This window comes from Pogona vitticeps, chromosome 2, assembly GCF_051106095.1.
Source record: "Pogona vitticeps strain Pit_001003342236 chromosome 2, PviZW2.1, whole genome shotgun sequence".
In the NCBI taxonomy this organism is placed as follows: domain Eukaryota; kingdom Metazoa; phylum Chordata; class Lepidosauria; order Squamata; family Agamidae; genus Pogona; species Pogona vitticeps.
The window spans coordinates 192,558,078-192,570,443 of record NC_135784.1 but is presented as its reverse complement, the minus strand read 5'-3'; the positions used below and the strand labels follow the sequence as shown (position 1 = coordinate 192,570,443).

The window sequence follows — 12,366 nt, the reverse complement described above, 5'->3', positions numbered from 1 at the left end:
GAAATAGTTACAAGTGACTATTAAACATATGCTGTCCCATAAATCAGGATGTCATTTCAGCCAATTACAGAAGTCTATACTCAAGTACAGGCTACAGCTATAAGTTGTACGGCCACCTCCCAAAAGCTTGAAATAATTAGATTAATACATCTTACCTTCCTCTGGATCCAGAGAAAAACAAAAAGAAAAAGAATAGGAAAGAGGAAAATATTTATTAGAAAAATCTAGAGAATGTTATATATCTGGAAATAACATAAGTGGCTGAAACCCAGTAGCATAAAATTACACTAGATAAGCCTGATGACACTACCAATTGAAGCTGTATTTTGTTGTTAAAATTTCCTCTCCTAATAGGGATTAGCAGCAGCAATTTTCCAGATATAACACACACACACCTGCCCCAAAGATGGCTAGGAATTGGGGGAGTCTTGAAGGATTAAAATGTATATGTTCATGCAACACTCAAAAAGAACATTTCTTACACTGCTCCTTCCTTGCCAAAACTCAAAGCACCTAAGTCAAATTTAGATTTTCATCCAGGCATCTCTCACATCCATCTTTGACATATGACAGACAACTCCCTCCCTTGTAAGCTCCATTGCAAAACAAAATAATAACAATTAATAATTAACAATTAATTAATTAATCATCATCATCTCTGCAATTCACCTCACCTAGTAAAAGCTTCATCTTGTAGATTCAGCACTAAGTTATCAGCTGTAAGATACACACGGTTCTGAGATGAAGCAATCTGTAGAGGACAAGAAGGGAATTCAAAACAATCTTAACAGTACAGTGAACTACGAAGAAGTGTAGCAACATACAAGTTTCCATCAACATGATAGTTAGGGAATCAACTATTGTTTAATTAGAACCCACTGCCGAACTGAAGAAAAAAACTTCACGGCTGCCAAGCATGCTTAAAAATGAGAAAGAGATGAAGAACAGCTATAAATAAACTCATGAAGAATTAATCTTCAAATATATTCTGTGATGTTCCAAAGAGTCTAGAGAGCGTTGTTTACAAACACAGTTTTATTACATCCCAGAAATTAGAAAATGAGTGGCAGCATGTTTTTGATACTGTAGCTGAAACTCTGTTGGACTTATAAAGTTACTCCTGTGTAAATGAGGCATTACACTCCAGGCAGTCTGCAGATCTGATTGCACAACAGACCATTCAGTAACTGTGCCATTCTGCCTTCAGAACTGTTTTCTGGACAAGACTTCTGCCTTCATATAAATTTTGAAACAGTTTGGGCAACTTCAAGTTATGCAGGCATAGCTACGGAACAGGATTTTGGCCACTAAATATTAAATTACAATCTAGACTTCTTGTTTTTACTCAAAATAGAATTATAGCTCCCTGCAAAGTCACTTCTTTCAATCCAGGTCCATCAGTCTTGAAATCTCTTGAGTTCACTCTGCTTCTCCACCTGTCTAATTTTGCTGTGAGCCTTTCCCTGGCCAGTGGCACACTATAGTCTATGAGTGGCCATGCCTGAGAGATGGCACAATGAACATAATCTGAGTTTCTCCTTACAACAAGAGCCATTGGCTTCCAGGCCCCTGTTAAGATGCAAAGATTAACATAAATAAAAAGAGACAAGAGATGTGTAGAGACATCAGGAGAAGCATTATCATATTCGCCTTAGGATTCATCACTTGGCCTGGTCCAGTGAAGGAGTAACTTTTGAGGGCAGGATAAGCACATCCATGTATGCATCAAATACTGTACTCTTTCAAAAGTCTCAAAACTCACCGTCTTAGAAATGTTCTGGGCAGCACGGATCTTGCGTAGCTTGATATAACCTGGATTCTTGCTGAGGGCTTCACCAATGTGAGAGATGAGTTAAGACAACATTTTCCAGAGTTTAGGAATTTAACCCTCACCTTCTACACTTTATCTCCTTCTTGGAAACAAAGCACCTTGCTTTAAGTTACAGAGGTGGCTCGCTTAACAATGTTAATTCGTTCCAAAAAAAAAAAATCGCTATGTGAAAACATCGTTATGCGAAACGCCATTTCCCATAGGAATGCATTGAAAACCGGTTAATCCGTTCCAATACGAACGGATTGCCGTCCTTAAGCGAAAAAACCCATAGGAAACATCATTAAGCGATACAATGTTTCCTCCATTGGAAGCCTATTCAATGCATTTCAATGGTTTAGCGAAGTCAATTTTTGCAAATTTAAGTGTGTCATAAAAGGGTCAAAAACGGTTTTAAATGCTTGGAATAGTTTCTGCACCTTCTAAAATGGGTGCAAACTTAATTTGGCTTTGATCTGACTTTTCGTTAATTTTTGCTGAATTTATTTTTCCCCGACTAACTTTTGACAGCTGTCAAAAGTTGACAGCTCCATTGTTTCCTATGGGGGAGGAATAAATTCACAAAAAATCAACGAAGACTCAGAACAAAGCCAAACTTAGTTTGCACACGATTTAGAAGGTCTTCTAATGAACCCAAGCATTTAAAACAGTTGCTGACTTTTCGTTAATTGTTTTTGAATTTTTTTCTCCCCCATAGGAAACAATGGAGCTGTCAAATTTTGACAGCTCCATTGTTTCCTATGGGGGAGAAAAAAATTCAGCAAAAATTAACGAAAAGTCAGATCAAAGCCAAATTAAGTTTGCACCCGTTTTAGAAGGTGCTCTAAGGAATCCAAGCATTTAGAACCGTTTTTGACCATTTTAAGACACTTTTTAAAATGAAAAAACAAACATCGCTAAGTGAAGCAGGGGACCTAAAAACGCATTCGCTATGCGAAGCATGATCCCAAACTTCGCTAAGCGAAAATCGCCCATAGGATACATTGTTAAACGGTGCATATTATTTTCTAAAACACCCATCGTTATGCGAATTCATCGCTAAACGAGGCACTCGTTAAGCGAGGCACCACTGTATATCACCTTGTAACCATATGTATCTTACTGATTCATGTAAATTATTGTTACTTCCACTCTTAGTCGTTCATCTGCTCAGCAAAACTTTGCAGTTTTTGGATAGGAGAATGAAAGCAGAAAGCATTCTCAGGGGAAGAACCTCTACTCTCCTTCTAACAACTATACAAACTTCATCAGGCTCACTGCTTGCAGTCTACCAAGCTACACCTGGAATGCACAGCTACCTCCAAACACCCCCTTTCCTAACGGCCATCAACATCTCCCAGCAGCAAGAAACCCATGTTGACATGGCGATCTCTCCTCCTTAGGAAGTCCAACCTCAAACATCTGGCAGTTCTGGGGGACTGTCTCTCACTACAGGAAAGCAAGGATATCATCTGGGCAGCGGTGGCTTCTCCCTCTGCTTGAACAATCTTCTGCCTCTGCTCCTGTTTAGCCTTCTCCACTAGGAACTGAGCTCGCTGTGCCTCTTGCTGGGCTACAGAAAGAAAGCAAAAAGAAACTGTGCATTTGGGAATGAAGTGTTCTTGGTTCTCTAAAGATTTACAATTTTTGCCCCCACATTTACTTGAATATAAGAATATATGAAGCTGCTCTGTTCTGAGACAGACCCTTGATCCATCCTGCTCAGTACTGTCAACACTATCTAGCAGTGACTCTCTGGGGCCTTACACTGGGGCCTTCCTAGGCCCACCAGGAGATACCAGATTTGAACCTTGGACCATGTGCAAAGCATGTGATTTACCTAATGACATAGTTGCTACTAAGCTCAGAGGTAGCTCCTTCACCTATTTATACGTAGTATAACAGTATCCTAGAAACCAACTCTAGGAAGGGCACGGAAAATTGCCCTGGCTCTCTCTAAGGTTGCAAAATTGTATGCTTCCTATGTTCAGGTTTTTTTTTTTAAAAAAAAACACTATAGAGACGTTTTTCATCATAGCAGATCCCATCTGCAAACTGAACCAATTATGGTGCAATATCTTTCTGAGACATACTCCTGTGTGAAAACAAAGCATGTTAAAATAGCTACACCTTTTTAAAAAAAATGACTAAACACTTCCTTAGTCCCTCAATTTTACCATTACTTGGGTGAAAAATCACCAGCACTTTGATATTTTTTAGAAGAGTGAACTACAAAGGTCCCCCGTATCCTGAAGCTGAGTTCCAACTCACCCACTTGCTTGGCCTCAACTGCAGCTGTGTACTCCCGACTGAAGCTCAGTTCTGTGATGGCAACGTCATCCAGAATAAGGCTAAAATCCTTAGCTCGCTCTGTCAGCTCCCGCCGGATAAGTAGAGAGACCTAAAGTGATCATTTCAAAGCTTTTGTTCAGTATCTATTCCAATGAGCATTTCCAGGGAGGTCCAAATCCAACTGGCAATCTGGATGCATGCCACAAATGAGTTTCAAGAACTGCTAGCCATCCTGTCAATCCCCTGGAGAATTCCTTGAGTTTCAAAGGTACACAACTACAAAACTTCTAATAGGATGCAAGGTTTATAGGATATATTTATTTGTTTATTTACAACTGAATGGCTCCCTCCCTTTTTACCCAGCTTCCTGGGACAAGTGGATTGACTCAGTTACATCTGTTTATACAGAAAGGGAACAGACCTGAGCTCGTTGGGTAATGAGCTGTGAAGCGTTGAACTTTGCCACTACACTTTTGAGCACTTCGTTAACAATGGAAGGCAGGACCCGTTCTTCATAGTCTAGACCAAGGCGCTGGTATAAGCTGGGCAATTCTGCAGCATTGGGGCGTGACAGAACACGCAAGGAGATGTTCACCATCTGTAAGTCTAACATAAGAGACAAACAAATCTTGTCTCAGAAATCAGTTTTATTTCTTTTTCCAATTCTTATAACACAAATTTTAACTAGTCACACTCTTCTACTTAAGTCGTTCTAAAATCCTTGAGAACCAAATGCTCTTTCAGGAAATGACAACAGAAGGATGTAGAAATCTATACTGCAGGGAGTACATTGAACTTAAGATGGGTGACTCAAATGCATATTTCGATTCTGTAAACAAAAATGTTAAGCCTGCTAAGCCAATTACTCCTTTTTCACCCTAACATCACAGAACTATTGTAAAGGTAAAGAAGGGAAAGAGAATAATGTTTGTTATTTTGTGAAGTGGTGAGATACAACACAAAGGCCAGTGCACTTCTAAGCTCTCACCTTTGGAGCCAGTTGGCGAGGAGATCTTACGGGGCCGAGCTCGAATATCATAAATGATGGGATACTGGAACCAAGGAATTCTGAAGAAAAAAATAAATCAGTAAAAACAATTATAAAATTATGATACAAGAAACCTAAAGCCATGGACATGTAGAGCAAACTGTATGACTTGGTACAGGGGAAAAATGAAGCCTTACTGCCTACCTATACAGAAAACTTTCTACTTATAACAACTTATTACAAGAAAGCTTTAGTTGATTCGTTAAAGAAGCAAATCTTCATGCTCTAAAGTTTTAGGGCACACTTTCTCAAGAATAAGCATGTCTCCAAAATATGATTTTTAAAAAAGAAAGAAATGTATATCATTGCAACACAAAACCTTTTCTCCTTACCAAGTAAAAGGCTGCAAAGGAAAAAAAAAGAAGGCGGCAAGGTGGGGGATCCTAGCATTTAGAATTGATTTCAAAATAAATTAATAGACTTCATGGGAAATTTGTGGAGGTGGCGTTCTCTTTCAAAATGGGCATGGAGATGATACAATTTTTTCTATCCTGCCTATGCAAAGCAGCTGTTAACTACATACCTGAAATGAAGTCCTTCAGCAAGAATGGTGTCCTGCTGAACTCCACCAATGCGGTTGAAGAATATTGCTCTTTGGCCACCCTCCACTGTTGAAGTAAGGATACCAATTAGTGTTTATCAACCAACATTGAGAAGAAAAATTTAGAATATAGATTCAAAATACAAATCACTTTACCAGTAAAGACAGACTCCCGGATTCCATAGGCTGCAGCACCTGCACCCAAAAGCAACTTTAAGGCTGTGCCCATTCCACGTGGGCCAGTGGGCAGGCGCCCAGCAAAGTCTTTCAGGCTCTGAGCCATAGCAACCTTCAAACAAACACGGGTCTGCAAGATGAAAGATTAAAATCCTGTATTCAATACAGTGCTGCAAAATTCCCAGCTCAAGCTCTTAAATCCTGTCTATGCTAACTGCTACCAAATAAGCACATAACACCACCCAAAAAAGATAATAAATGTGTCATTTTGCTATTAATCCAAGTATGGGGGAAGTCCTCCCTCTGAGACACCCCTCAAGGGGAGAAATCTTACATTTTTAAGGGATGTACCATGGGGAGCGTTGAGAATCAACACTAAATTGAATAAGATAATTACCACTTATTTCTCAAATAAAAGTATAAGATTACTTTTTCTTATCTGGGATACATTTAAAATAACATCTATAAAAATACCGAAAGAACAAAAGGTTCATTTTTTCTTCTTCCAAAAATGCAATCCCTCTCTGCACTGTTTAGAAACAAACACATCACAGGCTTTCAAAGGCCCATCAGGATAAGGGACCTACTCCAAAGAATTAGGCACACCCATAGCAGCAGCATGACACAAGACTTTAAAAGCTGCTTTCATAGTGGAAAAGTGCCCCGAACGTTAGGTCAGTGACGACACTTAAACTTCATTTCTCTCAGGTCCAAGGCAGCTTCTAGAATATCGCCAAGTCTAGAATGCCAGCCTTTTGGAAAGAAACCCCGAAGCGGGTCTGTGGCCGCTGCGACACCTCCTCGCCTGGGCTCTCAACCACTCCCCTCCGAGGCGCCCCTGGAAAGCAGCACCGCCAAATTCAACGGGGTTGGCTTCCCAGGTTGCAGGCTAAGGGGCTCCACAGGAACCTCCGCCACCCTCAGGTGCCAACCCTAAAACACTGCACAGCCCAACAACACCAGCCGCGGCGCCTCACCCCGAGTCCCTTTCTCCCCTCACCACGCCGCCACTCCTAAGAGAGAAGGACACCGGAAATGGGAGCCTTCGAAATGCTTCTCCCAGAGTCAGGCGCCCCGGAAGGACTTTTTTCCCCCTCGCACGAGGGCGCCCGGACACAACCGCGGCGGAATTAGGAGTGCTTCCGGAGCGCTGGACGCCGGAAGTCCAAGAGCAAGAACCAGGCTTTGTCGTTCGCCAGGGAACTCCGGAAGAAGCCGAAATGCCGCGCCCTCGTCTCCTTTTAGAGCTGCGTTTCGCGCCTAGTGGGTCCGGTCTAAAACGTCGCCGCACTAGGTGGACTTTAAACCCGAACTTAAAGGCGTTCCTTCGGGAGCCTTGTACCGGAACATTTTGTGTGTGGGGTTTTTTTTAGAAAAAGCGACCCGGAAATAGATTGACGTTGAATCTTGACCCGGAATTAATTGTATACACTAGTGGTTTGTGTTCCACCCGTTCCTAAAATGGCGGCGGCAGCTTCAACGAGGAAGCGTCCGAGTGCGGAGGGAGGCACCGTCGTGGATGGCGGGGGCTCGGGGCCCCACCGCGCGGGGAGGAGGCGGCTGGTGGTGATCCTGGAGGGGGCGTCGCTGGAGACCGTGAAGGTTCGGGAAGGAGCAGCCGGGGGGGGGGCGCCGAGCGGTTGGGCGCGCGGAGCTTTAGGCACGTGCGTCGCGGCGCCTGACGGGCTGGAGAGCTCAGCGGCTTCGATCTCTGGCTGCGGAGCCAGAGGTGGGGAGTTCGATTCCCGTCCCGGGCCTCCTTGAGGGGTGCTGGACTCAGGGATGACCCATAAGGTCCCTTCCAGCTCCGCATGTTCCCTGCCTGCACACCCCCGGCATGGGAGCTCTGCTTGGCCCCGTCCGTGCAGCCATGAGGAGGTGGGACCGGACCGGGCTTCGGGGGGTGCCCAGTGGCCCCTCACATTCCCACCACCGCGGCTTTCCTGATCGCCCTACGTTAAGCAAACGAACCAGAGTTTTAAAAGTTGTTGTGTTCTGTATAGAAGAGCAGCCGTGGGGAATCGGCCGCCGCCGCCTCCTCCTCATTCGGCTGCCCGGCGTGTCGAGCAACCTGTCCTTGACTTTGGGAAATTCCCTCAGTGACGGTGGAACAAGTCCTAGTCGCCGCGAACTGCGTTTTTCTGAATAAATGGAGAGGGAAGAGAAGGGGGGTCCCAGGAGTTGCCTTTGTGGAATCACCAAGGCATCATCCTTGGTCCACTGGAAGGAGCGTGGCCAGCCAGACGTTGGCCCGAGGCAGTTGATAGGATCTGCCCGCTCTTCGTCATAGGTTTGTTTTATTGTAGATCTTACTGGGTTCTATTTTAGATTTTTTTTCCTGGCAAAATATTGCACAGCAGTATCCATTAGTGGTTCAAATCCAGTATCAAGTCCCAGGTAGAATAGATCCATTGAATCAATCGAATTTAGGGAGTTAACTCACCTAATCCCTACTAATTCAATGGGGGTTACTGTAGTTGCAGCTTAGTACTGGGTTTCAATTATATAGTTTCGTTACACCCCATAACGTTTGTGAATCATAATTACATAAAACAGGTATGGCAGAGGAGTACAAGAACAAGACTCCTCTGCTGTCCTATTATAAATTTCATTGAAGCTTTTTGAATTTGACATTTGTTTTTACTCGGTGCAATATACTGCTATCTCTTGCATTAGCAGCTTTATATTTTATGATCTGTTCTGTTGTGTTCCTTTTGAATACACCAGTGTGGAAAGGCAGTGTAGAAGATAACAAATAAAATATGGTTCTAGGTTGGGAAAACATACGAGTTGTTGAATTGTGACAAACATAAATCGTTGCTTCTACGGAGTGGCCGGGACCCAGGAGCAGCTCGACCTGACATCGCCCACCAGGTATGTCCATATGTCTATAGTGTATTAAAAAAAAGGTGCATGGATGGTTGTAGGCTGCAAGTCTAGCCTGTGGCTTGTTTGCTTTCATAAAAATGTTGTTTGGGAGATTCCTTCCATTCTTCTGAAAAAGTCATCAGAACAATATGAGTGATGCTATCTTTGATTGCTACCGTACTTTTATGTTTTGCTTATGAACCTACAAGTGTTTCTTTCAGGTGTTGTCCTTCTCTGATACACTACTGAGAATCTCCTGACAGACACTAGTATAACTGTCACGAGTATATTCCTTTTAAAATATGCAAAAATAACTAAGTGCATCTCCTCCCCCCCCCTTTCCCAACCCAGAGCCTCCTGATGCTCATGGACAGTCCTTTGAACCGAGCAGGCCTTCTTCAGGTTTATATTCATACAGAAAAGAACGTTCTGATTGAAGTGAACCCTCAGACAAGAATTCCTCGTACCTTTGATCGTTTCTGTGGCCTCATGGGTAAGAGTAAAATCTAGGATTGTTCCCATCTCACAAAATATAACATCCTGGCTAAGAAGTTATGTACCAGGCTGAAGAGCTTAGTGGTTTAGGTATCTGGCCACAGAACCAGAGTCTGGGAGTTCAGTTCCCCACAGTACCTCCTGTGATTAGAACCAGCCTGTGTGGCCTTGGGTAATCTGCACAGTTCCAGGGCATCCCCAGAAGAAGGGACTTGTAAATCATTTCTGAGTATTCTCTACCTAGAAGACCCTGAAAAGGGCTATAAATCAGACTTGACAGTATGTTATTATTTATAGCAGAAGACCAGTAGAACATATCTACGTTAATAAGCTTTTTTAGTGATACTTAGTACAGCTGCACCTCACTTTGAAATGTTTATGTGCACATTAAACTAAAAGTGGCAGCAGTTTTCCCATAGTTGACATTGTAGGTAATACCTCATGCAGTAGGTACAGATTTGCAGTAGTATGCCGTAGCTTTGCCCTCATTATTTTTTTATATGATACACATGTTGAAGCCTTTTCTCCCGATTGCATTTGGGTGTCATCTTACATTCAAGCACATATAGCAAAACAAGCATGAGAGAAAGTGGTGATGCTACGAAAGTGCTGAAAGCCCTGGGTCCTGTGTTTCTGCCTGCTAATGACCACCCAGTTTTTTTTTTACTGTTGTGATATCACAGAGAAAGTGAATGGTCTTAATTTTTGAAAAGCAGAATGCCAATAGCTGGGAAATGGAGCTGTTTCAAACTAAAGTAAGAACCAAATTTAGTTAGCAAAGGGGCTTATGCAGAGTGTAAGGCTAGACAGCTGAGAACTGTTGGGGCTTAGGCAGTTTGCTGAGATATAGCCACCTAAGGAGGGGTGCGGCTGCCTGGAGCACCGAGACAACTGAAAACAAGGGTGGATGGACCCTCCTGTAGTAACCAGGATCCTGGGGAAACTGGGTGTTAAGCAGTGAGAGAGAGTATACTGAGTCCTAAGAACCAAGAGTGTATATACCGTGTCTGAACGGCAAACAATATTTTGAGTTTTACTGAACCTGTGATCAATTAATGAAATCCTAACGTAGCTCAAGAGAGCTGAATGAACATTTGTAGCAAAGTGATGATTAAAATGTAATTCTAACCATACAAAGAACAATACGGCTTTCACATCCAACCCCTTCGTTCCACTAGCAAATACTGTGCAGCCGAACATACTCTTATTACTGTCTGTAAGGAGTGCCTTGCAGTTACCATATTGTGCGTGTTTCTTTGAATCCATTAGCTCTCCCTGTAAAGCAGGAATTGGAGATCTGATACTTATAGAAGTCAAACACATCTAAGACACCAAAGGCCCAGCTTGTTCAAAAACACTGAAACCTATGCACTCTATCAAATTGGACTCATATTTCACTGTTTCCCTTGCACTGTAAAATGGCCATTTGCTGAGTACCTAGCTGGATGCATAAGGTGGCTGGTGCACTTGATGTCTCACAAGGTTTGCACAGTTGGGAATTCAGTAGATCATGAGACTAGTGCCATTGCCTCTGCCTTAGAGATGTGTTTCTATTTGTTATTAACATTTGTTGTGTCTGTCTCATTAGTTCAGTTGCTGCATAAATTCAGTGTCAGAGCTGCTGATGGGCCTCAGAAATTGCTAAAGGTAATCTGCCAATATGTACTGTGATTCACTAAAGATGATTCTTGTTTCTACTTTCATTCTGAACCCTTTCCTGCCTTTTGTAGGTAATTAAAAATCCAGTGACTGATCATCTCCCTGTGGGCTGCACGAAGATTGGCACATCCTTCTCAAGTCCTACTGTGACAGATATACATGATATGGTCCCTACTGCAGATCCTATAGCTATTGTTGTGGGAGCTTTTGCTCATGGCTCGGTAAGGGCTGCTTCTTATAAGTTGTGAGCAGTTCAGTGTTTGTGGAAGGCTTTTAAGAATTAAAGAATCTTATACAAAAGGTAGCTCAACAAATTAGATATCTTGCTGCAGAGCTAAAAGTTTGTATTTCCCACTGCCTCTGGGGAGAGGAGCTAGTCTGTATGGCTTTAGATAAGCTGCACAGTCCCAACATGGCCCCCAGAAGATGGGAATAGTAAACCACTTTGAAGTATCCTTTATCTAGAAAACTCTAGAAAGTGTCACTGTAAGTCAGAATTGACTTAAATACATGCAATTATACAGAAAGTTAATGTTATAGAAGTAAAGTGGAATGTTTATGTCAATACCACCAGTCTTTGTTGAGGTACAAGGTTGCAGCATTTTGACCATTGAGAAGGGATGTTTTTCAAAATCAGCAGGATTCTGGCTCATGACACAGAGTTTGCAGTAATGATACAGGATTTAGCTAGGATGTGGAAGCTGTATTTCACTAAGGTATATAATTAGGTTTATGTAGCTTTATACTGTCTACGCTGACTGATAGTGTTTCCGTGGGGGGCGGGCTTCTCGTCATTAGTAAATCCATTGTGCTGGATGGACGCTGGTTGAAATACTAATTGGTGTTTTTCTTCTTAGGTAAATGTTGACTACACAGAAACGACTATCTCTATCAGCAACTACCCACTTTCTGCTGCTTTAACCTGTGCCAAGATCACCACAGCATTTGAAGAGATGTGGGGAGTAGTGTGAGATTATTAATACTGATTTTGTGTAGTTGGACAATTTCTTAGCTCCATATTCTGGAGTAATATTGTAGGGTTTTACCTACTTGGGGGGGGGAGTGGAATCTTAAGATTCCTTTGTTCTGTTTTATGGCAAATAAATTTTTTAAGGTGATATGGGCTTGTCTCTACATATAGGAGTGTGTGTATAAGTAGGCTCGTGACTTCAAGTAGCCTGACTAGAGCTGCAGAAAGCCTTTTGAAAATGAATCTTTAAAAAAACAAAACAACATATGACACCATGATCACTGTGGAATTGCCTACAAGCTGAGATCCTGAGTGGAATTAAGTGTCTGCAGTATTATTTACTTCTCTGCATAAAATTCTCCCCTGCCAAACTGACAGGCTCCCTCTCCTGTGCTGCCCATCTCTGTTTGCTGGGCTTTTATTGTACACGCATCCATCTTTGTTCCAGTTGGTGACAGCAGCACATTAAGGGATTCCATGTACTGTGCTGCCACTAAACAGAGTAG

The 12,366-nt window shown here is 42.5% G+C and overlaps 2 protein-coding genes across 3 annotated transcripts; one reads left to right on the top strand and one right to left on the bottom strand.

Moving 5' to 3' along the window:
• Positions 1 to 418: 418 nt before the first annotated feature.
• PHB2 (prohibitin 2) lies at positions 419 to 7,006 on the bottom strand. 2 transcript variants are annotated; one of them, XM_072991758.2, is made up of 9 exons: positions 6,869 to 7,006; positions 5,848 to 5,998; positions 5,674 to 5,758; positions 5,091 to 5,170; positions 4,524 to 4,708; positions 4,082 to 4,211; positions 3,280 to 3,383; positions 1,763 to 1,840; positions 419 to 751 (listed from the first exon to the last, which is right to left on the bottom strand). In XM_072991758.2, the coding sequence occupies exons 2-9, from the start codon at positions 5,972 to 5,974 to the stop codon at positions 671 to 673; spliced, it is 870 nt and encodes a 289-aa protein (XP_072847859.1). In that variant the 5' UTR covers positions 5,975 to 5,998; positions 6,869 to 7,006; the 3' UTR covers positions 419 to 670. The 2 variants fall into 2 exon arrangements, with proteins under 2 accessions (XP_072847859.1, XP_020659820.1); XM_020804161.3 differs by having other exon boundaries at positions 6,846 to 6,985.
• Positions 7,007 to 7,236: 230 nt separating this feature from the next.
• On the top strand, positions 7,237 to 12,008 carry EMG1 (EMG1 N1-specific pseudouridine methyltransferase). The gene is made up of 6 exons (XM_020804163.3): positions 7,237 to 7,470; positions 8,641 to 8,742; positions 9,088 to 9,229; positions 10,820 to 10,878; positions 10,962 to 11,111; positions 11,748 to 12,008. Exons 1-6 carry the CDS (start codon positions 7,330 to 7,332, stop codon positions 11,859 to 11,861), a joined length of 708 nt encoding a protein of 235 aa, XP_020659822.2. The 5' UTR covers positions 7,237 to 7,329; the 3' UTR covers positions 11,862 to 12,008.
• The last annotated feature ends 358 nt before the right edge of the window (positions 12,009 to 12,366 follow it).

Coding starts and splice junctions, on each gene's coding strand:
- PHB2 (XM_072991758.2), bottom strand. CDS start 5,974: ATGGCTCAGAGCCTGAAAGACTTTGCTGGGCGCCTGCCCACTGGCCCA. Junction 5,171..5,673: donor GCTGAAGGACTTCATTTCAG/GTATGTAGTTAA, acceptor TTTTTTCTTCAG/AATTCCTTGGTTCCAGTATC. Junction 4,212..4,523: donor TCATTACCCAACGAGCTCAG/GTCTGTTCCCTT, acceptor TGATCACTTTAG/GTCTCTCTACTTATCCGGCG.
- EMG1 (XM_020804163.3), top strand. CDS start 7,330: ATGGCGGCGGCAGCTTCAACGAGGAAGCGTCCGAGTGCGGAGGGAGGC. Junction 8,743..9,087: donor GACCTGACATCGCCCACCAG/GTATGTCCATAT, acceptor TTCCCAACCCAG/AGCCTCCTGATGCTCATGGA. Junction 10,879..10,961: donor GGCCTCAGAAATTGCTAAAG/GTAATCTGCCAA, acceptor TGCCTTTTGTAG/GTAATTAAAAATCCAGTGAC.